General features: G+C 47.5%; 1 protein-coding gene across 1 annotated transcript in view; it reads right to left on the reverse strand.

Annotated features, from left to right (window-relative positions):
* The window catches only part of JAG1 (jagged canonical Notch ligand 1), a 52544-nt gene extending 26346 nt beyond the window's left edge, over positions 1 to 26198 (reverse strand). Inside the window, exons 1-5 of the mRNA XM_069608328.1 lie at positions 25735 to 26198; positions 23828 to 24139; positions 7684 to 7735; positions 5197 to 5451; positions 4599 to 4659 (exon numbers count right to left, since the gene is read on the reverse strand). Coding sequence (XP_069464429.1) covers positions 4599 to 4659; positions 5197 to 5451; positions 7684 to 7735; positions 23828 to 24139; positions 25735 to 25800 — 746 coding nt within the window. The 5' untranslated portion in view covers positions 25801 to 26198. The remainder of the gene's footprint in view (positions 1 to 4598; positions 4660 to 5196; positions 5452 to 7683; positions 7736 to 23827; positions 24140 to 25734) is intronic.
* Positions 26199 to 26459: the final 261 nt, after the last annotated feature.

Here is a 26459-nt window from a genome sequence, read left to right on the forward strand (position 1 = left end):
TTTGTGCACCTCTACTGAAGTGTTTACTATGTGAGCCAGTTTGAAGTGGATCTATGAGGCCGTAATTCTCAAAGTACTTTGTGATCCAGTCGAAGACCACCTGCTCAATGACTTAAATAATGGGGCATTTCAGGGGTGTGGGGAAGACAAACTGGATGCTAGTTTGATGTGAACGTTTGGGTCAGCAGAGTTTCTTCTATAGGGTTAAGACAGTTGCAGATTTGTAAGAGGTAGGGAAGAGTCCAAGAGAGGTTAAAGAGCTCAGAGATAAGGGCAAGTGAGTGAGACAAAGTCTTTTACCATTTGAGGGGCAAAAGGGTTGATGGGAGTACAAGATTGTTTGTCACTGTGAAGTATGAGTGCCAGTTTAATAAGAGAGGTAGGGGAAGAAGTAGTTGAGACCGGAAGAGAGGGGAGAGGTGATGGCTAGAAGGAGGGTGGGGAGGCAGACAGAGGACTGTGATCACACATTTTAGAGGAAAAGTAGCGAGCAAAGCCATTAGCAGAAAGGGAGGAGGCGATGGCTATTGGCTTGAGAGGGTGAGCAAAGATTGGAGGTTAAATTAAGTTTGCATGGTGATTGCAGAGGGATTGGGGAGGAGATTAGGTTTATGTAGGGGGATTTGGCAGAGTACAGGTCAGAAGTTAGGGCAGCAAGACATAATATGCGCAAGCGGTATAGTTAACAGCGCATGCTTATTTTGAGGGTCTTAATTTCAGAGGTGATCCAAGGCAGAGGACAGAAAGGTGTCCATGTGCACGCAGGTTTGTGTTGGTCAAATGGAATCATAAGCCCATAGTGAAAGTCAGAAAGAACCATCAATGGGAAAAGGCATGAAAAGGGGAAGAGCAGAGAAGCCCTCACGTCAACCTAAGGAGCAAGAAAGTCCTGCCCAGCTTTCCTCTTATTCATTGAAGAGGGGAGATTACGAGTGAAGGTGGAGGGACAGATTTTAAAAAGGTAACAAAAGGAAAGGTCAGAGGAAGAGAGCGAATGAGGGAGAATGTCTAGAGAGGGCCCATGTCTCCCTACGACCAGCTTACCCATCAGGCTGGTCGTAGAGAGAGTGGTCAGATAGGATGGATTGAGGTTAACCGCAGGTGGCTACAGAGGGCTGGCGAGGTTAAAGTCCCCCAGCAGGTCAAAGGGGATGTCGTTAGAAGTGACTTAAAGAGAAGGATTAGATCAGGGAAGAAGGAATTGAGAGGATCATGGTTGATAAGGAGCCAGAACAGCGAGGAGTCTAATAGTGGCTGGAGTGCCACTCCAGCGCAGGGCGCCTAGACTCAAATTGCTTTGGAAACTAGGCGATATACATGTGTACGTAAAACACTTGTCCAGCATCCCTTCACGTGATCATCCATGAGGTTGCCTGTTCATTGCTAAACTCCAGCTTTTACTGCCCTCCTTTTGTTTGGGTGCCTGGGGCGAGAGGACAACACAGTTTGGTTTACCCTAGGTGGGGGCACAATATGCCACCATTTGGGAAAGCCTCTGCACTGCAAAACTATTATGGGGATGGGCACAGTAAAAGCTCATTAACATAAGAACCTAAAAAGGTACTCAAAATGTTTTAACCCTAAAACAGAAATGCCAAACTGTATTGCTAGTTGTGGGTGAAAGGGATGTGCAGAGCAAGGCCATCGGTTTTATGGCTGGATGGTAAAGTCCCCCCCCCCCCCCCAACCCTACGAGATAGGTGCAACAAACTGAAACAGCAATATCCAGTTTTCATACAGCGGTCATTCCCAGCAATGCACATATTTATAAAACTCTTCCAACGGCTGCAGCTACACAAATGGTGTACAATGCAGAAGGGGAGCTAGTGACAAAGGCCTGGTGTTTGAAGGCTTGATTAAATACCCACCCCCAACTCAATAAGGAGTATGTCTCCAGATTAAAACCACAACTCTGCACGAGTAGGGTACAGTAAGGCGGGTGGTGCTCCCATAGGCATCAGGTTTATAATAAAGAAAAAACATGACTCAAAAGATTAAATCATTCACAGTCGATAAGAGTTTAAAGCCCCTCCTGCGTGTCCCCTTTCTGGAAGGGGCTGAACACCTCAGATCACGTAACTAATTTGGTGAACAAAAATGTATTAGTTTTCCATGTTTTCGTATGGGCATTTTCTATATAGGTTTTAGACAAAAGTCTGTGCCTTAGAATCTTATAAAAATGACAACAGGTCACAAGTCGAGGGAAGACTGCGTCCATCCACTTTTTTCTGAGGGTGGACGTGGTCCCCCACCAGCCCTCGTGTTTTTCCAAGCAATCTAAAAGAATTGGCTGCATGGTACCACAGCAGGCTTCGAACCCTGGTCACACAACTGAGATGAGACCCTTAGCCACAAGACCACACGAATCTCTTATAGAGCCAAAAAATAAAAAATAGATAAATTAAATTACAAAAAAGTCCAATGTCGACATTCCACGGTAGATTCTTGTGCACCTTTTATACTGCCAGCAAGGTTGTAGGGAAATATGTTGTCCTGGCAAATGCTTATTTGCCCAGTATTTCTTCATTTGAGAAAGAAACTGAATGAAATGTACATATTGCCCTTTAAGAAAGGTTTACTTCCTGTGACGTTATTTGCCATTCTGTAATGCAGAGCACCCCCACATTTTTTTTTAGAACTGTAGCCCTGAATGCCTGCTAGTTTGGGTCCTTTCCTGCCATATACGAGTATGGGGGGGGGGGGGGGGTAAAAAACCTTCCCGTTTAAATGGTGCTCTCATTGAAAATGACAAAAGGAAAAACATGTTTTGGAGGCGATATCTTATTGAAAGGTTTAAAGTCATGCCGCACAAGATAAACGGGACCTGTTTCTGCTCAATACCACAAGAGTGCACTGATGGGCAGAAAAAAAAAAAAATAGTCACTGAAGCCAAGCCAGCCATGAAGTTATGCAGACGCAAGACGTGCATTAACTTTCTCATGAGAAAACCAGCCTGTAGAAAGCACATTTGGTATTGTTGGCACAGCTGAAGCATAGAATGCAAAGCTGCAACTGGAGGAAACATGACTTACTGTGTATGCTAGACTATTTCCTCTCAGGGACATTCCTTTTTAAGTCAAAATCATAATTGGAAAGATATGGAATAGTTTGGAATTAAAGAGCGTGTTGGGGCAACGGGGTCTCTGCGGCAGACAAATGTTTAGCTTTAATCAGAAAGGAATTGTTTCAAGTATGCAAATGAATCGTGGGAACTGTGCACCTTAAGTCAATAAGAGCAACAGCGCGCGTCTGGGCAGAGTGTGGGAGGTGAGCCCTGGAAAGAGAAAGGACCGCGACATCTAGGGACAAAGGCTGCGGCCCCGACTCATCCCCCCTCCAGAGGCAGGTTTCTTGCAAGGACTGGTGACACAAAGCATTATTGTTCAAATCAGTTAACAAACCTGGCCACATCTTGCTCACACCAGTGGTGTTAAAATTGACTAATAAGACCAAACCTTCAGGATTAATAAGGGAGGAAAGGGGGAACAATGGAGTGATAAACACCAGCAATACTAGATCACTTTTCGGGCAGTAATCTTCGCTCTGATCCGCCAGCCCTGGTAAGAACTACAGACACCATTAAATGTACAGATGACTGGTCTCAACTGTGCACATTACCTTCTGGGGACAGAACACCGTATTTGCACTCCTTTGCCCTAGTGCAAAAACATTGGGCCATATTAGAAAACCTTCGTACGAAAAGTGCAATTTTGCATGTAGGCAAAAGCCTATTCTTCCAATGCAATTTTGCACGAGGGTGGAGTTAGTTCTAATACGGTTCAAATGTGCACTTGCACCAGTGCAAGATTTCTGTAATCTGGCCCCTGGATAGGCAAATCGGTTAAAACCGCCAGGGGTGGAGCTTTTCCGTCAGACCAGACCTCCGATTTAATGTTCATTTATTAACCTTACATTGAAGGCCGAAAAAAAGCAATGGAACTAAGAAAGTATGGCTACAAGCGTCTTTAAACCACAAAGCAGCCAGGACACAAACAGGCATTACAGCGTCCACTAAGATGCACACCTATGAGGTGTACCAAATGGACACACATTACACAGCACTCTAAAACTCCTCACTTGGAATTATTGAGTTCCAATAATTTAAAGATGGGGTATGTCTAAGCTCTGTGCCGCATTGTCCCTTGGCCAGAGTGGGCACAACATCAAAGCGTTGCTGCCACATTCTGCAGTCAGAGTCTACTGACAAGATTCCTTCCCAGCTATTAACCTCTCAGCACTCGGAGCCTGGCTCCCAACAGCAAAGAAACCGAGAGATTTAACTAATCCTGCTCTAAAGAATGCTCGACTTTAGCCCATTGATAGGCCGGGCAGGGAGGGAGGGGCCGAGGGAGCAGGAGAAAGGGAATGCTGTATTTAGACAATTGGTAAAGGGAGAAGCAGCAGCATCCGCGTGAAACGTCTTAGGCCCACATTACTGTGAAGTGGCGGGCAGCTCCAATCTGTTGGCATCTGAACTGGTGCAAGAAGAGAAACAGGCAATAGCTACGACTGAAGGCCGCCCCTTGCCCTTAAAACTCGAATGGACGCAGACACCCCCGAAAAGCACACATTGAAGAAATCGCCCGTGGCGTCCTTACCTGCAGTCTCCTGGAACTTTGCAAGTACCATGTTTCAAGCTGCAGCCCTGGCGGCAGATCGCTGGGAAGAAAAGAAAGCACAGGGAGGAATGAATCAGCACGCAGCCTCCCTCACAGCCACAGAAGAATGCGTTTCATCCGTACCCAGCCTCATACACGTGCCAAAGCTGAACACATTACACGTCCATCACCCTGGAGAGCCCGCTGATGGCCACTGCACAAGTTGGGATGCAGAGTCTTCCCATACAACGCCCCCAGCCCCCACACACCACAATGTACCATTCAAAGCTGTAGCCGATGGCACTTCACACTAGCTCTAACTCTACTGGGGGGCAAGGGCGGAGGGACACTCTACGAGATATTCGATAGAAATAAATGGCAACAGATGGACAAGATTAATCTTGGAGTTCCAGGAGCAAAGAGCTTCGCATGTTGCGGTGCGGTGGAAGTTTCAACAACCTTGACAAGTCTTTGAGTGGGGGGGGCGGACCCCCCCCACCATCCCCCCCAGCCCCACAGAAAAAGTTGTGGTGAGCTGACCCACTTGCTAAAAGCTGCAGATACAATCAAGAGGCATCAAGACCACAGCGGTGCATACCATTCTTGCATTCTGGGCCCATCCAGCCTTCCAAGCAGGTTTTGTTGCCGTTTATATCACAGTTGTAGTGTCCAAAAAAGTCATCTCTCGGCCGACACAGCTTGTTGCAGCCAAAACCATAGTAGTATTCATCGCAAACCACTCTAATCTGGTACTCGAAGTGCGACATTCCTGCGTTCTGCTTCAGAGTCTGCCACTGTCGACTGGGGTTGATCATGCCAGAATGCGACGCCTTCTCCACAATATCACCGGGATCTAGTAAACGAAAGGGAGGAATATAAAACAAGTTTACATTGACATGCGCTTCCTTTAGGCACCCGTCATTTTCTACAAAGCAAAACGTTACAATCTCCCTCTTTAGCAACAATAGTGGTGTTACATATAAACCGCCTACTTTTCACCGGAAACCCTTGCTTGCGCGTTCTGTGTAGTTATTTCGCCTACTACATTTTTATTCGAAACAAGTAAAAAGATCACGCATAAAACAGCAACGAGCAGAGGCCACTTTAAAAAGCGCAGGTACACATGCCATGAGACCCGTTGTTTAGAAAGGAAGCCAGTGACATTTGGCAATACACTGACATAAGTGACCTCACTCACATTTGGCAGGGGAACAGCATGCAAATTAACAATCACTTGAGATGTTGGGCTTCATTCCTTAATGGATTTTCACGGTTGGCTCACAGGGATTTGTGTACACAGTACAAATTACTTTGTACCTGTGGGACAAATTTGCCTTTCCCCTAAGCACGCTCTCTGGAAGGCATCTGACAAGCAGTTCAGAAATGATGAAGGACATCAGTCCACACAGGTCCAACTCCCAGCACACGATCTATAAGCAAACGCATGCTGCCCCTTTAAAACGCTGCATTTGCCTTAAACGATATTTCACATTAGGGCGGAACATTGTACAGCTCTGTGGTATTTCACTCGCAGGACTGGGCCTTGTGACTGGAGAGATCTGACACCGCCTTACTACCTGCTGCTGGCCGCGCTGTGACTGCGGCGTGAAGAGTCATCACACAGCCAGCAAAGCTGCCTCGCAGCGAAAAGCAAGCAGCAGCTCGACCAACAACAACGCAAGAACGCGCACCCAAACGTAGCCCCTGAGAATGCGAGACTACCATTACGGCCACGGACATTTTTTGTCAGGCAGAAAAATAGGATAATGTCCATTCTTCTGAAGCTGAAAACTTCGCCTTTGAACAGAATGTGCAAGAATACAGCTGTGCAGCTACGTCTTGGTGCAGGCCCCATAGCAGCACCTGCCAAGAGCCATCACCCATATGAAAACAGTTTCATAAACCAAGCAAGGGGAATGCTTCCTTGTATGCTACCAAAGCTGCCCAACCTGTCACCACGCAGGCTGTGCCAGAGGGAACAGCTAGGTCTTCAGGAAAGCAACCAGCAGCCCACCCAGGGGCTGTTAATAAGTAGTCGGGCTGGTGGTGGGGGACCTGCCGGAACTGAGAAAAGGTTGCCCTGACAGCACGTTTCTATTTGGTGGACTATGGCATAAAATGGTCTCGGGCACCAATGAAAAAGTGGCTCACAGTTGCAAATGCCAATTCACTCCCTTTGCGACAGACTGCTTGAATAGCACCCAAGGGATCGTTTTTTGATAACGTGATGCAAATTGTACAATTTAATGAACATTTATTCAGCAACAATTGTCAAATCTACTAACCGCATAGTAAAGTAACTCAAACTGGCCAAAAAAGTGGCGCACTAAAAATAAAAACAGGCTCACACTAGCATTTTGCGTTTTTTTTTTTGGTTCAGCATCGCCCTATTGGCCAGTTCGATTCTGCCTAAAACCATGACAAGTTGGAGGAATAATTTAGGAACTGAGAAATTAGACTGCATTTCTGTACAATGGCCCCACCATGCTGTATGCAATGTCGCAATGATTATTTTCCTTAGTGTCACCATACACGTATAGAAGGGAAGAACGAGTGTACGGGGTGCCAAATGCAATCCACCATAACGAATGTGCCCAATTTCAGCAAGACTCTCCGGAGGACCTTGACCACAGTAGGAAGAAGTATTGGCCATACAGTACTTTACGCTTGCATTTGGAGACAGGAGCCATTTGGGTAGTACACGTTTTACTGGCAACACACCCCTTAAGCATGCTTATGGTTGGGTGGTCGCACCTCGAGGAACAATAGCAAAAAGCACGTGTGTGGTTTTGAATGATATCCAGCTATTGCCAAAAAGCAGCAATAAATACACATTTAAAAATAACAGGCTTTTGGTGTAAAGGCCAACTCTATAAATGTGTGCACATTACTTGGTGGGTCTGTACCATTACAGGGCACACTGTGTGCCGAAGCCACTACTCGGTTACAGATTGGGCAAGATGCCCAGCAATTGGGCAGACACTGCTAACCAGGGCCTGCAGCACGTGGGGCCTGGTGACCGCCTTAAGAACGCAGTGACGAGAACGGTTTTCTAGAAATAGCCCCAAAAGGTCTCGAGACTTACCGGTCGTGTCATTATTGTAATCCCATGCTTCAACCAACAACGTGTAAGATCGCTGCAAAAAGAAGAGGAAAATACAATTGAACATCTGAAAATAACCTGCGTGAAAAAAAAATGGTCAACTTGTTGCACCGCTTTGAATTGCTAGAGGCAGACCACATGCAGAACATTCGCATCTCATTTAAAATCGTGTCTGTTTTCAACCAGCTTAGACGTGCGGCCTACAAGATCCTCTTCTCACCCCTTAAACACCATTATCCGGACGGGCTTAGCATAAACCTTCCTTCCAGCTCGCCGGAGTGCATCTTAGAATACACCAATTGATCTTATGTACTTAACCACCAAGTGCCATGGTAGCAAGCTGCACATGTTTTTCGATGCCAAGTCGCATAAGTATTGCTCTAGCCCCCCACTTCTGGTCACAAAACGAGAGCCATATCAACTAGCCGTTTGCGTGATGACAAGAGGGGTGGTGGGGGCTTGCTGCAAAACTGCGCTGAACATCCTCTGGGGGCTTTTTTCAGCACCTCTTTGAAAGCTTTGTCTACAGAAGGCCCATCACTGCTCCCACAAGTATCAGGTGACGCAGGAAAGAACGGATGCATCTTGGGCGGGGCGGGAAGGGGAGGGGAGGGATCGCGGCCTTTCTCCAAGCGCAAGACGCTCCGGCGCCCTAGCCATTCGGCAAAAGCGGCGCATTTCCAGCGCAATAATCTCCCGAGGACATCTCAACATTCCAGTAATAACCATAAGCCATTCCTTCTGCTGGAAGCTCGCCAGCCATTATCTCCATGCACCTTTAATCACCTATCGCAAGACGGAACAAATAAAAAGAACAGCTCGCCCACTTATTATGGAATTCTATAGCCCTGCCAGCATTCGTTCCAGTAGACACACCTACAAGGCATTCCCTTGGCACACAGCAGAAATTACTTCACTTGCAGCACTCTATGGAACGCTGCGCAGACTACGCCTCCCCCGTCGCCACACACTTTCTGAAACGGGGCAGTTAGTCAGAAGTCTCCCTCTAACCCATGTGCAAGCCCCGCCACTTCACATATAAAGAGCCATTTCTCTAATTCATGAAACGAGTACATATGTTGCCAGAAGCAAACATTTGAACCGAAAAGCAAACACCTGCAGAGTGTAGCATACCGTCAAAGCAAACCTACTGCTTGCGACTTGACCCAGCTTGCAGCCTGGGAGGAAAACCTACCCAGTGACAGGTACTGACTTGGCATGCGGCCTAAATCGGTTTCATAGTTAAAGCTGAACAGGATTCCATTTTGTTCACTGATAACTGTGGGAAAATGCTTAGAAATGTAAGCAAAGACGGGCAAGCTCGGGCATGTAGCTCAGCGCCTAATCACAGGCAAGTCAGCAAAGGCCTATTATTTATTATTGGCATTACCAAAAGAAGCGGCTTTTGAAACATGCGCCACTGCCTGCGATTTCCGAAATGAACTGCGGCTTTGCACCCACCCCAGTCCCACTCAGTGGCAAACTAATGCTCACTTTTCCCAAAACAGATGTAGGAAGCATGCCAAAACTCACTGGAGTGTACACTTCCATTTGCCAAATCCTCACGCATACTTGCAAAACTGATTTATACACGAGCAACACTTTAAAAGATGCATCGATTTTGTAGGGTCCTATAATTAGTGACAAGGGCACCTGGTCTAACCAACTGTAAACCAGGACCTTTGTTTCCCTTTATAAATTTTCTGAAGCAAAGAATGTGGGGACTACCCTCACTGGCTTTGCTCTTCTGATGGCAGACCTGAGGCCACGAGCCCATGGGACTATGGCGTCCCCAACATGCCACCATACCACTGCCAGGCAGAGGACAGAACCACTGAAATTATATTATGACAGTTATGGGCCAAATGTGACAGCCATTTCACACCTTTGTTTTTACCCATGTCTAAATATTTGATACGCCGTTAAATAATAAATGTCGGGCATTAGCACATTTAGGCAACAAACCTTCCACACCCCTCTTTGCACTGTGGTATTGGGCTAGAACGCACCACACCAATAGTCTGCCCCCAGAATTATCTAACATAGGGATAGACCATGCCAACAACCATGAGGTGGGTGGGTGCAGCTACTATAGAGAAAATCCTGACGTGGCAAAGCAATCCTCTACTAAAAAGTGTGCAAGCAGTGCTATAGCGAAAGCACAGCATGGAGACCTCCTAGAGATGCAGGTAAAGATTGTTATATGGATATCTCCTCTTCACATGGGCATAATTTTAGGAGGGCACAGGGATGTTTGTGCCCTCCAACCTTTCATGTCACACCATTTTGTCCCCATTCATTTGGCGGGGCACCTTTTCTTCAGAGGTCATGCTCCCCACCCCCAACATTTTCAGCAAAGTTACTCCACTGCCTCTTCAATGCAGCAAGCTCTGCCAAACGTATGCAAAGGGCAGCCCACAGATGACTCAAAACGTGGCCTCTGATGTTACAGATACCAAAAGGTGTCCATATACGGCCAACTGTAATGTGACAGTGCCCATTTTCCAGTGGTTCAGTTTTACACATTTGGCCAACTCCCTGTGTGCAACCCATAAGAACTACCAAATGGTGGCCACGTCGTGTTCACGGTTTTTCAATTCGGCTCAACGTCAGCAGGCCTGCACCGTATGTAAAAGGTTCTGCAACTATAAACGATTCCACTGCACCAGAGCTTTGGATTCAGATATGTTGCACAAAGCTTTGTTGGGAACCTTGACAGATCTCCCTAAAAAGGGTCCAAAGACACTGCAAACTCGAGATTGCGTGTTATTGGTCCGTCCATCCTATAGCCCCCAGCCCAATGCCCATTCTTTCACTGCCAGCATGTTTTCTCACCTTCCCGCAGCTTCCACATCTTTTGCCCAGCGTGGTGCACCCAGCTTCGTGGACACTTCCAGACTCCACTATCAATATTTTCTGCTCCACGTTGCAGCCTGCCCCTACCCAAAATTCTGGTACAGCCTCATCAGGGAGTGTCTCGGCCGTTGGACGTGAGGGAATTTCATTTTGACCTGGGGTTGTGTGATCTTTATGAGAGGAGTTTGGGTGCACATGGGAGACAGCATGGTATACCTATGGGAGGAACCAGCAGTAATGATCACCCCTTCCCAGATTACCCAATATCTTGTGCTGTCGCTGAAGTGCATTGTGCAGACAGGCAAAAGTCTCAGCAGGCCACTGAGAACATCACTTCAGCATGTCCAAGGGAGGCTTGATAGATTCCCTCAGCCCGCCACCAACATACTAAATTGGTGCATGCAGTCCTCAAATTTCAGGCCGCCTTTCTCTGAACCAAAAGTACCTGCACCCCAAAAACCTCACCATGTAGGTGCGGGAAATTTACAGACTGCCCCTGTTCCATTTCCCAACTCTTGGGGGCGTTTTTTTTTAATTGCACATGGTGTACAATGCATCTATTTGCGAAAGCACATGTGAGCGAAAGATTGGCCGTGGCAATGTGCAATAGTGAAATGGTTCTAGCCTTGTTAGGCCTACTGCTTTCTGAGTTACCAGCTTACACTGTACACACAAATCCCCCAGATGCCCACCGCAGGCCCAGCCGCTACCCACCAACAATAATGGAGCCATCGCAAAGCTCTTATTTTTTAGCCCGATCCCACTCTCTCATATCAGTGGCTAATCAGACCCAAAACATTGAAGGCCGTCGGCTATTAGGCTCTTTCCTATGGGTAACATAATTGGGTCTCTCCACCAAACCAATAGAAAGGAGATTGGCACACAGGAACCAGCTACTTAAAACCTGCACCCATCAACACGGGTTTTGAATCTGCCTCTCCCACCAACGGCACCCCTTTTTCTTACAGAGCGAGGCCACCCAACTTGTGTCTGGTTCCGGCAGCAGGTGGCGATTATGAGCACTCATTTTACTGCCTGGATTTCTGATCCATCAATGTACACTGGCAGTGCTTGCAAGAGATCCGCATAGAGTCCATCTGTGTTGGAAACAGTATGGTAGAGTGCCCACCGCACAGACAACCAGACCAATGCATGTGCCCCTCTGGAGGAAAACGGAGTTATCCCTTTGAAGAATGAAAGGGAAAGCTTAGAAATGGTCTGGGAGCAGGTAGCAGCAGTCGCCTCAACCACACTCGGCTAATACATACATTTATCTTGGTGCTTTGAAGAATTATTAAAATAATGAAGACAGACATGCGCTCTCTCCTCCCACAGCCCCTCAACCGGGACCTCCTGCTTTTCTGACATTGTTAAAATGTAAGAGGGAATGCCAGGCCTCAATGACCGAAGGAAACCTAGAAAAAAAACCTAGAAAAAAACCCAAATAGGAGTAGAAAGGAAATGAAGGCTAGGAAAGAGGGCTGTGTGAGGAGAAAGCGGGGCACTCTCACACAGTAGGAAGGAGAGAGGTGAATATTAAAATCTTGGGTGATGAAAAAGGCAGAGCAGAGTAAATAGAATGCAGAACAAAAAGGGGGAAAACGACAATCGCTATATATTTTTATGCACGCAACATGTTTAAATCCATGTAAATACCATAAATGTTACTTTTTACTGTGACAGTGTGCTGGAAAGCTAGAATAGGAATGAAAGACAACACTTAAATGCCTCATTAAAGTGTGAAACACCCCCACCACCTTCCATCTTTTCAATGCCAGGTAAAAGGGTAAACCAATGCAAAGGGGCGTAAAGAAGCAAACCGCCATTATAAATGTAATCTTCCCATCACAGCAGAGCAAAACACACCTACAGCTGCTTTTTACTAACAACGCATAAAGCTAACGGGCGTCTGCCGAAGAAGCAAGCATCATCCGTGAGAGACCGCAGCAGCAAACTTCAAGACTCCACACCGACACATCTGCTATGCGAGACGGGGCCCCGGGTGACCTTTGGACGCATCGCCCCGTTCGCGTCCATGCCCCTTACTTAATCGGAAGAAAGTACAGTGTTCCTGATAAGTGAACTACAAAGCCACACCCCATCAACCAACTACGGGCTACGTGCAGCTAGAGCACCCTCTGGGTGTTTGAGGGCGTGGGAAAGTCTCGCTTTCAGTTCAAGTGGCAGATATTAAAGTAAGGGAGCAGATGGCTTGTAATGGTCGGCAGGAGAGCGTGGTCGGTACTTCTGGAATACCGGAATACCGCAGCTTTTCACAAAAGGAACAGGGTAGTGCCACCCAGGGGTAAAAAGAAGTTGCAATCTACTAGCCATGCATAAAAAGTAAACACCTGCATTGGTTCTATGCGATTACATCGACCAGCTATGTTGTGGTCTTCTAGTTCGACTCTTGTAAGTCGACTCGTTTTTAAAATGAGGGTGTTCCGGCCTCTAAACCCGACCCCCTCCACAAAAAGTGAAATTTAAATGTACAAGTCAAACTAGAGGACCACAAACTACCCGTGGTCAATGTAAACATTAAGCGTCTGCATGAACATGCAGCCAGCACACACTTTCTCGCCTATCACTCACCAGAGGCCAGTGAACATTTTGAGGCATAGCACCATCAACAGGGTACTGTAAAAGATGTGCAGTATATACTGGACACATACTATGCATAATGCAATTAAGGTGGGGGGGCCTTACATTGTAGCTCGACAGACAGCCCTTGATTGATACATACAAACTGCCCATTGGATCTTTTGGACCAATGGATGGGTCAGTGTGCCCAATAGAACCCGTGGTTTGGGTACATGCCTGAAGCCACCTGCGTATGAGAAGGCCTAGCAGTGAGTGAGTGCAACCTACTTCACTGGCAACTTCCTGCTTGGCAGTTCCATTCGCGCGCGCGCGTGGGAATGGAGCAGCTAAGACGTCAGGCAGAGCAGGAGGGGTTGGACAGAAGTAACAATGTAGGTTTGAGGCGCCAAACAAGGTAATCGGATCCGACCAAGATTGGCACAGCCAATGGAATAGGGTGTCTGGCAAGCTGTTCCCCAATAAAGAAAAACACGTCCACGTGGGTTTCACACTTTAACAAGGCACACCAAAGAACAACAGCGAATCCAATACATCTGTGCCACACAAACATAAAAAATAAATAAAAAAGGAAGGATTCAGCAGCTATTACTGTGATGTGGTCTCGCTCACCCAGAACAAGTAGAAATAGAGTCATCCAGTTTGATGGCTTGCTGAGACAGGCAAGACCGTGGCGGACCCCCAAAGATGAACGAGATGTAGATTTGCCATGTATGTGCAAAAAGCATTGGATCGCAGCACATCAAGTGTCTTCTGTTGAAGGAGTCACATTTCTGCATCAGGAGTGCCTTGGAATTTGAATATCCTTTCAAAATAGATTTTGTAAATGAAATACTCCACCCTTCACTGGGAAATGAGCTTTAAAAAGGTTACCCACCTCCATATGCTATACATTTTCCGATGCAAGCTGGTTTTCATTTTCAGGTAGGGATTGCCTTCATGGATTTGACAGAAGCCAGTGAAACCTGGCCCATGCCAGCCTTCTCCCCAAGTTAAAAGGCACGCTTGAGAATTCCTGTGACATACATGACAAACTGGAGCTACACCTTCTGGGGTTTTTTTTGCACGTGTTCAAAAGGAAACACCCGTTGTTTAATAGTGCAGGGTAAATTGCAGATTTGGCAAGAGTGGTGAATGCCTCATTGCCACTTTAGCTTTCACGTCCACCGTGAATGCTATTATATCAGACTGGGCAAACGCCTGCATGGTAAAGGCCAAACCAGTAACACAAGCAAAGGGGCCTAATGATACAACCATGACCCTCTTGCCAAATGATTCGGGGGGCTACAGCAGGACTATCCAAAAGGATGTGTATACAGCAGCCAATACACGGGGCTGCTGTCTGATCTGGCAACCCTGTGTCCTGTGAACACACAATGCGCAGAAGTTACCATTGTGTGAAGTCCGTCCATGGCTCGCCTGGGAGCCCAGCTCTGCTGAGTCTACTGCCGCTTCCTGTTGCTTGTCCTGTAGTAACATTATTTTTGGACGGCCCCCATTATGTTCTGTAATCCTCACTGCAGTCAGAGTGGCCGCACTATTGTTTTGGTTAATATTAGCTGTCATGGCCTCTGTATGGGTGGCCAGACGACAATTGGTTATAACCGCCAAACGGGTGAGCATGAAAGAAGCCATACAGTTTTATCTTCAAGCATGGCATCTCGAGTCATTAGTTTAAAAACTAATATTTTGCAGCAAGAACATATTTAGAATTTGACCCCATCTGTTCTGTAAGAGGAGACTCATTCTCTGTTCCCACAAGTCATTAACCTAGCCTACCTATTTTAACCAGCCCACTGATCATTAAATGCACCAGTTACTCAGGGTGGCAAGGTTAATGGATAGAATACCGCATACCCAGCCAAGCACAACAGTCAGGTTCACAAAGAGCAAGCCCGAACAAGGCCCCTTTCTACTCGGTCTGAGCTGGAGAAAAAATATATATATATAGCTTTCGTGAAAAGCAATGGCTTTCTACCGTGGGCAATGGCTGGTTTGGCGAGCACCCCGACACTTGGCGGCACTGGCCTACGAAGCTCCCACAAGGGACGCCAAACGCTTCCGCTGTAGTGCCTTACACGCAGCGAACACCACGTTTGGGTTAATGTCACGTGCTTGCAGATTTCCAGTCAAGCATTTTTAGTTGGCTTGTGAAAGGGGGCCACCGAAGTAGTCGATATTCGGTCTCTGCCCTGCCCCGCCCCGTGCACCCTACCACGAAGGCAAAGCAAGCAATGGGAATGCAGGATCCGGGCCAGCACTCTGAGCAGGCCTCACTACCGGTGGGAAAACAGGCCATGGCTCGAGCTAACCGACGTGCATTTCAGATCATCTTATTCGTCACAAAAAACATTCCAGAGAGAGCTGCTGTAATTTGAAACGGATCAGCCTCTTGTGAAGGGGGGCGAGGGGTGGCATTGCTGGCACACATGGTGCGTTCCAACTGTTTATCCCAGAAGCACCCCACTCGGCATTTCGTACAGTAACAAATCGTCAAGATAGACCATGGTCACTTGCATTCCCACTCTGAAGGAGATGCAAAGTGGTACAGCCAAATCCAGCAGCCACGTGCTGCAAGCCGTCGTTTATGCCCATGGCAGCTGGTATCAGAAGCCTGGACTGCCCTCAAGCAGGTCTGCTTCCTAATGCTTTGGCAGTGCCAGTGCCAATCTTAGTCCAGCTTCTCTCTCCTCCATGGTCTCTGCTGTTTACTTGCGACATCTTTGATAAGAGCATGATGCACTAATCACGCACTGCAGTACAGACCTCCCGGAGAGTGGAGGCAACTATGATGGTCGAAATACCACAGACACCAACAGCCTAATGTCAAACGGAGAACAACCAAGGTAGGGGCTGTCGCGCCGTGCTATCGAGAGGGGGGTAGGGAAATCGAGAAGCAGCTGGTCGATTTCATTACTACGCATACTGAATGAAAATCTTCACATTCGCACCAGCTGAGGACATGCCCAGATTTTTGAATAACCGAATTAAAAACACAGTGCTACTCCCCAACGGTTTAAAAAAACAGAACTTAGTTTAAACAAGTAAAATAATAAACAAGCCACTAAAACCACTGGAAACGTGACCAGTGGAAGCGGGCTCCAACGTGGCCACCACCAGAGCCCCCAATAGATAAAGTGGCTAAATTCCCTGCCACAGACTAGTCTGATCGCTTTCCATGCCATGGTCTGCAACTGAAAAGCGTCACTTAGACTTCAACGACAATACCTTTAGGAAAACATGTTCCAGGATGGAGCTAGGTCTCATGAATCAAAAAGGAGAGCACTGGGATTCGTGAAGGGTATAGTTCAAGAATTGTGCCCGACCAGTGCAAGAACTTTAGTCCCTATATCCTGACCTAACCGCACCATACAGCCACTGCCCCGTGAGCTGTGTCTAGGTTACACCACTCCTGAGAAGCATACATTACAATGACGGATATAACATGCACACAGCGTTTCCATCTCCTGAAGTGTTGCTTGCCGGCTCCGACCTGTAGATAGTAAACACCGGCGCATGGGGTGCTGCGTCTCAGTACAGCATGACGTCTTGCAGAGGCACACGTGTCACCGTAGGGTCGAAAGACGGACTGCGGGCCCATCGTTAACTCCTTGTGTCCCAGTTGCCTTGTAAGTGGGCTTTAGTCTCTTAGAGCACTGCATACCACAATCATTTTCCAGCACTCTGCTTCAAAATTAAACCAACACAAGTGTGATTTGTTCGAATTGCCAAAAAAGGACATACTATTGGGACACACTTGCACTGCTTATTCCATAACAGTGTGGTCGAAAAAGGGAGACATGTGGAATGCATCCCATTGACCACTATGTCGATGTACCCTGTAAGCCATTGACAATCCGAAGTGCCTTTGGCCCATGTTTTGCAAACAAACTATTTTGCACATTTCCTAATTATCCTTCTACACCTATTGCCGAGGTCAAAAACATTCCTTCTCCCAAACAAGCAACCAGTGAACTCCCGAGAACATTAGCAAAATAGCCTGATCAAATCGGCCAGCAGCCTTTCCTACATCTGTTTAAGCCCGAGGCTATAAAGCGAGTGCCCGAGCAGCAGAACTGCTTACTTTAGGCATGTCCCATTAACTTCGCACAGACAGTCCCATACGCTGTTGAAGGAGCCCAACATTGCCAGGTTGGAATAAAGAGCAGTTTCCGGGAATTTCACTGCACGCAGTGCATACCAGAGAAACTGCCGACTTTGAGCTGGGCTGTGTGCGGGCCGGTCTAACCCCTACACCAGCTCACAAGGAAGCCTCCCTCTACACGCAAATTGATGGTAAACTATATCCACAAAGTACATGGGACGCTTTCCCCAACTGGTCCAATGTACAACTCTGTTCCAGGATCGTCCTATCTGAAAACACCTAAGAATATATGAGTTTTCATGTCGTCATCATCAACTTTATTTCGAGAACATGCCCAAAAAAGTGTACAGAGTTTTAATGTGTACCAACAGGACCAGCCAGAGCTTGTTAAGACAGTTAAATAAGCAACCTTTTCTTGTACTTGAGAGGCAGACAGACGTTTATCAGAGGAGTAGTCCATTATCCAACAGGGCAATTACAGTGGGACTTTGACAATGGGGGTTAGCTTTTTTGGGAGAAAATAAGGAAATCAAGGTAACAAAGCACCACAGCTTGATGGATTCCATACAGAGTGCCTAGAAGCCACATTCCAATGTAAGGAGCTATTAAAGCGTTGACAGTGCCCTTACGGAAGGAATTGCCTTTTGCAAACAAACGCATTACCTTCTACTCCTGAAGAACTAATGACAAATGCTTAAGGAGACCACCGCTGCTAGAAGGAATAATATTATGCATCAAGAGAAGATGACACTGTATACACTTGGTCTTGGCACAGGCATGTACTTCAGCAGCATGACAAGTGCATTGCTTTGACCAGAGAAGGAAAGGACGTCATTCAAGGCAGGGTACAAAGATTGTATTCGCCACTGGCTTATGACATGTAACTCTTTGCGAGCACGAAATGGTGTGCTGTGTGTAGGCATAGAATTGAGGTGCCTTGTCACTTTTTATGGCCCGAGTGTAGCTTGCCACTTGAATTGTTGCCCTCTTATTCAAGGGGCAGCAGAGGGTGTGTGATATTCTGTGGCGATTCCCTACATTAAACTCAACGTTCACTTAGATGATATAGGTAAATGTGGCAGGCACATTGCCATCTCCACACATGTCACACAATCGAACAGGCTTGTAAAAATACAAAATGTAGCTAAACACTACACAACAGTATTGGTGACTTTTCTATACGCTTATGCTTCAATAATGTGAATAGAAAATACAAGCTTTGATACAGGAGGAGAAACGGGTCTATGTTCTCATAAAGAAAGGGAAGTGGATTTAAGCACCAAGACCTAACCATGCCTTGTGTGCAAAACAACAACGTTATCAAAAATAAAAAACAAGATCGAAAGGGGACTGGATAACCTTGAAGATAGGGAAGGCCTAACAAGAGCCATGACCAACTGAGCACATGGCCACCCACCCAGCAAGGCTGGGCAGGATGGACGCTGAATCACTGTGCAATGAGAAGACAAAGTGGGAAGCTTTGAGCTGTGCCACAAGGAAAGGATATTTGCGGCCTACACCAAGCTAGGGTGTATGAATACAAAAGCATCACTGATCCCCCTTCCCTCTTGGAACTGGACACAAAAAGGTCAAAAGTTGAACTTCCTCTTACCGTTAGATGTACGCCCAGATTCTCGCAAATGAAATTTATCTGAACATGGACGCTCCCCCGCCACCCTCAAAAAGGCTGAATCATGCTAACACCACGCGTAAGTAATAGCCGGAAATATCAGCACTTCCTTATCATCAAATAGCCTAAACTCTAAACTCACATGCGACAATGTAAGTAAAGGCACGGTATTTTGGACTGAAAACTAAAGCTCCATACCCAGCACCAGCAGCACAGTTCACTGCATTCTTTCACAGGCGCAGCTTTCTGGGTGCCACCCCTTTCTGGGCTGGTCCTTTCCCTGGTTACCTAGCAACTCCTTCCAACCTCCCATCACTTAAATGACTTTACAGCCCACCATCTCCATTTGGCCGTTAATCACAACAGGGGCCACGAACAATCCCTCAAAACACAACTGCGCTAGATTCGCCGAGGCAGCATTTTCCAAACACTAAACCTGCACAAACGCCACACAAAACGAAGCTTGCCCTCATTATTCCGAGTCAGCAAAACATGGACACAAAACGACAAGAACCTACAGAAGACTTCCCATACAAAGTGCATGCTTGGGGCAGCTTTGCAGCCAGCAGGAGGAGAGTAGTCAGGGCAACAAGGTCTTCAATGCAAGGGAATTGTTAAAGCAAGAAAGCCAGTGAAATCCCTCCAAACCAACGAAGCTTATACATATTCATGCAGCCCCGCGGCCTGCCATGTGCGCACCGAGGAGAAGCGGCGGCTGGCGAGGACAGCAGCAGCCCTTCAAGCAATGTGAACACGCAAAGCATAGGGACATGTTCCGTGCACGCGTCCTACTGCTACATTCACGAAGGAGCTGCTGTACGGGGTAACCTGGAAGCATTAAACCCGTTCTATTGACATCCATCAATGGGGTTCCAGGCTTAGAAAAGCAGACACGTGGATCAGGAGGCCTTTCAGCTCCTTGAGAGGGAGTTAGGCCATAGCCCCTTAAACGCATCATCTCCGAGAAGACAACATGCACAAACCTACGCAGCGCTACTGCAACCAAAACAAACAAGTTCAGCCTACTGGATAGCTTTTCAGGCACTGCTTTACAGTGCGCCAACAACCTAAAACAAAGTACAAGGCAGTAGTCCAAGTTTCGGCTGCAAAGGCCAACAAACACACATTGTGTACTGCACACCAATATTCAATACTACAACAGATTTAGCAAGAAAGTAGCTCAGTGAGTTAAGCACTTGATGCCAGATCCCCGTGGGATCGGCAGGTTCAAATAAAAGGCATGTTGCACAGAGCCACTCATCCTTCCAAGGGGAATAAAATGAAGTTCACAACGTAGTAACAGTTTATGAATGGAAAGCCTTCAAAATGTAAAGGATTTTCCAGTTTTACAAACAAGGTAGTTCTGTGCTTTCTTTTGAGAAATGGGAGAGAGACGGTTCTAACGAGTGATCCAACGTTACCAAGAGCCTGATCTTTCACAGACAAATGTAAAAAGAATCTCAGAGAAAAAGCGTCTACCACAACATAAATGTTTCCTTCTCCTTGGTTCCCATGTCCCACCAGCGCGTTTATACTTCGGTCAGAGAAACCTCCTGAAAAACTGTGTCCTTGAGAAAAAGTCAAATGCCACCGAGACAGAACCACGGGCACTGGCAGCGCATCAAATACCAGACATTTTGATAAAGCCCTTAATCCCTTTGATGGCCTATTTGATATCATGTTCCATCTTCTGAACGAAAACGACTTTTATGCATCCGGAAGAATAGCTGTGCGAACTGTACAGCACTGTTCTTTGGTACTGTTATCTCCCACACAAAAATGAAAGCCCCATTCCCAATCGGCAGTTCGGGAAACTGGGCCGAGGTGCCCAAGGTGCAGGAGGCAGACAGTCGCTAAAGGGCATTTCATCCTGCATTCCTCTTTATGCGTGTTACACGATACACTTGTAAATGAACCCTCCCCCCCCTACTGCCAACTTGTGACATTGTGGGAAGGCACTCCAGAAATGGTGTTTTATCAATAAAGAAAGCGGGAGCAGATAGAGGGTCGCAGACATGTGCTCTACTGCCAAGGTTTCCAGATCAAAGTGGAAACCACAGTTGTGGGAAGAGAACAGGAGTTCAAGTCATAGGACCGCTTTCAAACACACGTAGCGTGCCACCAGCGTGCAATGCAAATCCTTCCCACGACAGGCCTCGTTACAAAAATGTAATAACTCGGTGGAAACACAATGGCACACTAATTCCATAACAATGGATGTCTGTAATTGGGCCATGCGCACAGAATCTAAGGGGGACCAAGCGCACCTTTCCACATACCAACAGGGAATATAGAAGTACAACGCCACCAAACACATAGGAGGAGGACACACAATGAATATGTGCAGTTTGAATGACAACCACTCAAAAACACACACAAAAAACAACACTCGATGTCCTGGTTAATCAACACTAGTAATGGTTGGTGATCCAAAGTTGCAAAACAGGATACACCTGCCCAGTCACATTTATGCATTCTGCACCCTTTACAATATTTGAAACCCTGTGTCTTCTAAAGTTACATGGAAAGTGTTGCAAACAGTCGATTTATTGGGCACCCAAACAGCCATGCTCGGAAATAGTTACATCGGGTCATCGGATATGTGCTTATGATAGAGCAGAGGGTCAGTAACCAATGGCTCCACAGATATTGACTGATCCTACGATCCCTCGGGTTTGATGGAAGGCATAGTCCAAAACACCTGGATAACCAAAAGATGCAGCCGAGATAATCCAATTTTACTGCAAGTATCCTACACACTAACCTGCGGCGTTATTGTTGGTGCAATTACCACCCAAATATCACAGGATATATGGGGTGCCCCTTGCCTCCCCCCCCCAATGTAAGCAAGTATCCCCAGTTCTATATACTGGCTAAGAAAAATAGTTGCAAATGCTGGAAACGTGCCTGACCTTCCACTCCTAAGGCACGACACCCTAGTCACGACCTATGGATGCTAGATTTTTTCCTTCAAACATTGACTCAAAAGATTATCCAAAGAACACCGCTGGAATGTGCCAGCCACCCAAAGGCCCCCCAATTTTAAAAGTTGTACATTTGGCCAGGAACTAAATACGAATTTTATTAAGCAAGAGCTAAAACGGAGCATCAGGTGCTACTCTGTAAGTAGGAGCTACCTCTGGGGAACGATGAACGCTTGTATATAGGTTACTGTACATTTTGCATAAGCCATTATGCTTTAAATTACTTATAGATGTGTTTAAATGTTCATTTACACATGCCCAAATCCAGAGTTAATGTCAAGTAGGTACGGTACCAGTTGGCAAACCTGGTAGCTCTTGGAGTCAAGCCAACCAGGCTACCCTAGACTACAACAGGAGCTAAAGAGCTAAATAGCTCCAGAAATTATTTATCCTGGGGGGGGGGGGGGGGGGGGGTGAAGCAGAGATCTTCATGACTATGGTGGCTGTAAGCATGCGGTCTCTTTGAAAATGCATTTTGCCGATTGAAGCAAGATCAAAACACACATACTTCAGGTCGTGATGTACCTTCAGTACTGTGATACACAATCTGAAAGGTGCCTCGAAGTTTGACAGATTCTCACCATCCCATGCACAGGTTGGTTATGTTAGTTGATGCACAGATATTACATTACTGAATGATGCCAATTCGCTCGCGTCCCCCCCCCCACACATTTATTATAATGACTTGATAGAATGGCATAAGATCTTACATACATCCTACTTCAAAAGTATACGTATAAGAATTCAATAAGTATTTCTGGGGTAGTGATTGTTCTCAAAATACTAGTTGCTCACATGTTCTTCTAAGAATCATAAAAGTCATTATCAGGCTCACAACATGGTTTGAAGTATCCTAGCAGAGCCTCTAAATGTGATGGGGTACTGCTGCATGCCATCAATGCAAATCAGGTTGCATCATGATCCCATGAGCAAAGACCGCATGAACTACTGTCATTGGTACTTTTCAAGCAACACATTAAATAACCACTTGTAAATACATTCCGATGAACCTAAATTAAAAACAGGAAAATACAAATCGGAACATCCTTCAAAGAGGCATGTTTAACAAGGAATCAATCCTGAGCACCATAGCCACAAAAACAGTTATTCTGTGCACTTAAAATACTTTTCCCCGGTCATCTTTCAAACCATGCGCTTTGCCATAAGCATGGGTACATGCAACCTTATGTTAGTGGCGTTTCTATATTACTTGTGCATGTGCACCGTTTTCAAAAATGTTACCAGACATGTGTGCTAGTGTTCAAAGGGATGCACAAATTAACAGGTTTCGAGGCAAGAAGGAATGCACACAACAAATAAAGTATTGGAGCAGGTGAGAGTCATTGGCCAATACCTTGGAATCAAGTGTTTTGGGGCGAGGGTTTTGTGGGTCCTGCTCTCCAAGGCCAATTGATAGTTGGGGATGAGGGCTTAGGATATGTGACTTCCCTTCCAAGTAAGTCGGATTTCCTGATTGGGGGGGTCGTTTGAACCCTTTATTGTGAGCGAAGCCACGTGCTTCGAGCCAAACGATCGATGGCCTGGGAGTGGGGCTCTGTCAAGTGTGTGATGCATGGTGAGAAAGGACTATGGTCAGGGCAGTGAAGGCGTGTGTAATCTCTCTCTCTCTCTCTCTCTCTCCCTCTGTTACTGTTGTGTGCTTCTGGCGAGCTCTCCCTTTCGGCGGCGCTAGAGGGCGCACTGGCCTCGCGCGGGGCCTACAGCCCGGGGCTCCTAGCATGTGCTCTTCCCGGGGGATAGAGCTACGCAAGGTCCCGCGAGTGTCGAGACATCACCAGCCGCGCCCGACCAGGAGGCTGCGGGGGAGGGGGGACGCGTCAGTGATCGCACGAGCCTCTCGCAGCAACGCACTCACGATATGTACAGAAAAAAAGTACAAATTGTCACACAATGCGGAGAAATTCCACGTTTTAACATCAGCTCTAGACTTACCGGCCAAGCGAAGGTGAAGGGCAACACTAGGCGGCTGCTGGCAGAGGCTCGCCCCGAGCGCAGGCTGAATACGTTGCCGCCGAGGACTGGGGTGGCGCCGCCGCCGAAGCTACAGGGCCCTGCGGCCGAGCCAGACACCCGGGCCTGGTACTCCTTCAGGCACACCTTGAAGTAGGTGTCGCACTCGTCGCGGGTGCAGCGCCGGTCTCCGGGATTGCGGGGCCCATCGCAGCAGTTGCCGTTCTGCAACTCCCCCAGGGGGTTGTGCATGGACAGGATCTCCAGCTCGAACTGCCCGGAGCACAGAGACACCTGCAGTGGGGGAGAGATGGGCGTTAGAGCAGTGACATGTCGTGGGCACAACACTGCATGCACACGGCAAAGAAAACCCCGACACCTGTTCCACTGTAGGTTAGAGCGTGTACACGACGAACGACACAACACGCGTGTGCACAACACTAAACAAAAAGAGCTGGCTAGAACATGGGCGGCGGGTGACATGTACAACAACAAACGCCAACGTACCCCCATCGTGCTTGACCAGCACGTTTTGCCGTTGCATTCTGGGACTTGTAGTCCTGCACTTAAAACGGGAACTCGTGCAGTAAAAAACGGACTGGAACATAACCCTGCACAATTTCAGCAAGTATGCACCCACCCCTAAACACAAGGCAAATGCACAACAGGCGAAAATCTGCAGTTAATGCCCAACGCTGCTCAGAAGTACAGACAGGCAGTTAGGGCATAGGATTATGCCATGGGCGCAACAAGACAACGTGCAGACACTTGCAACCAACATGGGAGAACGTTAGAATTAGCGCGGAGCAAGGCAACGTGTACGTACATAGAGCAAACTTCAACATGGTTGAATAGACACTGATTGCATGGACCGCATCTAGGTTGAGGGGCGGGGTTGCAATAATCAGTGAGAAAACAAACGCAATTAGTAGCCCCGTGGAAACACTAATTACAGAAACATACCAGCGAATATTGCTCTCCGGTACATAACACAACAGCATATCCGTTCCTGCTCTGTGCAAGTTTAAAGACGCATGCTACACTGCTGCACACAAGCTTGCACACGGAGACGCGGCACACGAGACTGCCATGCGTCCCCTGCTAAATGAACGCCTCCCGCCCTCTGCACTGTGCGGAAGTATCCCAGTTTTCCATCCAACTTTAAGACTGTACCACTTTTACCCCATACAAAAAAGCCGCCATGTTTCTTAAGCACGTCAATTAGGCACAGAAAACACAATGTTTGCAGAACACGCCACCTATTACTCACACCTCGCACTGCCTCCACTATAGGAAGGGCAGACGTGACACCTATGGCCGAGACGAGGGTGCTGATGTAGCAACCCCACACCAGGTGCCCCGATTTACAGCACAGTCCAGAACTATGCCAACTCGCCATATTTGAGAGTCGGTTTCTAAACCAAACACGTTATTTTACACGTATTTACTACCCCTTATCCATATGAAATATCACTCATTCTAATACAAAACCACAGGCGAATACAATCCCCTTCGTTGCTGCACAATCTCCCCCCTTAATTTTCCAGATGTGGGCAAGTGGGACACCCCCGCACACAACACCAAATGCTCCGGACACCGCAGCCAACATTGATCCAGTTTGAATGCAAACGGTTTGGTCCTTTGCAAATGAAACGGTTCGTCCACTGCATTCCAAGAGATGAGACCTCTGACACAGCACGGTCCTCTTTCAAACTCCCTAAACTCAAAACGCTGGTGCGAAGTTTCCATGTTCCGGTGGATCAACCCACACACAATCGTCGATGCATTGCAGTAGTGCACCCGAGGCTGCGCCGTGCAACAACAAAAAAAAGGTAGAAACAGAAATAATCAAGCATCCGGGTGTCCGCAGGTCTTGCTGCCGCACGTACCTTGAAGCGCAGACATATAAGCAGGGCGAGCAGCCTCCTGCAGCTCGGGGCAGTAGAGGCATGCATGGTCCGTGCGTCCCCGGGGTGTGTGGTACTGGGTTGCGGTGGTGGTGTTGGTACTACTGCTGGCCCCGGGGTGTGGGCTTCTAATGCAGCTGGGCGCCTTGGGCCAGGCTCATATACCGGCCCGATTTGTGCATGCACGAGTGGAGGACAGACGGCGCCCTCCTGGGGGGCGGGGGGCTCCTCAATAGCGCCCCTTTGTGCCCCGTCTCGCGGTTATTATTCAAGGTCCTTGCTGTGCCTCCCCTCCTTTTCTTCTGCTGTCTCTTCTTTTCTTGGTGGAGGCGGAGAGAGGGCAGAACAGCGCTAGGTGATCCAGGGGGTGAAGCCACAATGCGAGAAACCGGGAGAGGAGTGAGAGGGCTTCATCCCGGGCGGGGCCTGGCGCATGCGTCCGCTCCATATGCATGAGGCGGGGGGCGGCGGGCCGGGAACGCCCTCCCTGCCAGGCGGAGGCCTCCCTTCCATCTGAGCCACCCCTCCTCTTCCACCCCGCCCCGCGCGCCCTCTCTTAGCTGCGAACACAAAACGCGGGGAGGCGGCGAGCTAGAGACAGGTAGAGAGGGGCAAAGTTTAATGGGGAGAGGGGGCATTAGATGAGACCCAGCACGCCCACACGCCGCTTTTGCAAGAAACAAAAAGCAAGCTGTTGGGATGTGGCG

This window comes from Ambystoma mexicanum, chromosome 4q (genome assembly GCF_040938575.1).
Source record: "Ambystoma mexicanum isolate Mex_15411 chromosome 4q, UKY_AmexF1_1, whole genome shotgun sequence".
Classification (NCBI taxonomy): domain Eukaryota; kingdom Metazoa; phylum Chordata; class Amphibia; order Caudata; family Ambystomatidae; genus Ambystoma; species Ambystoma mexicanum.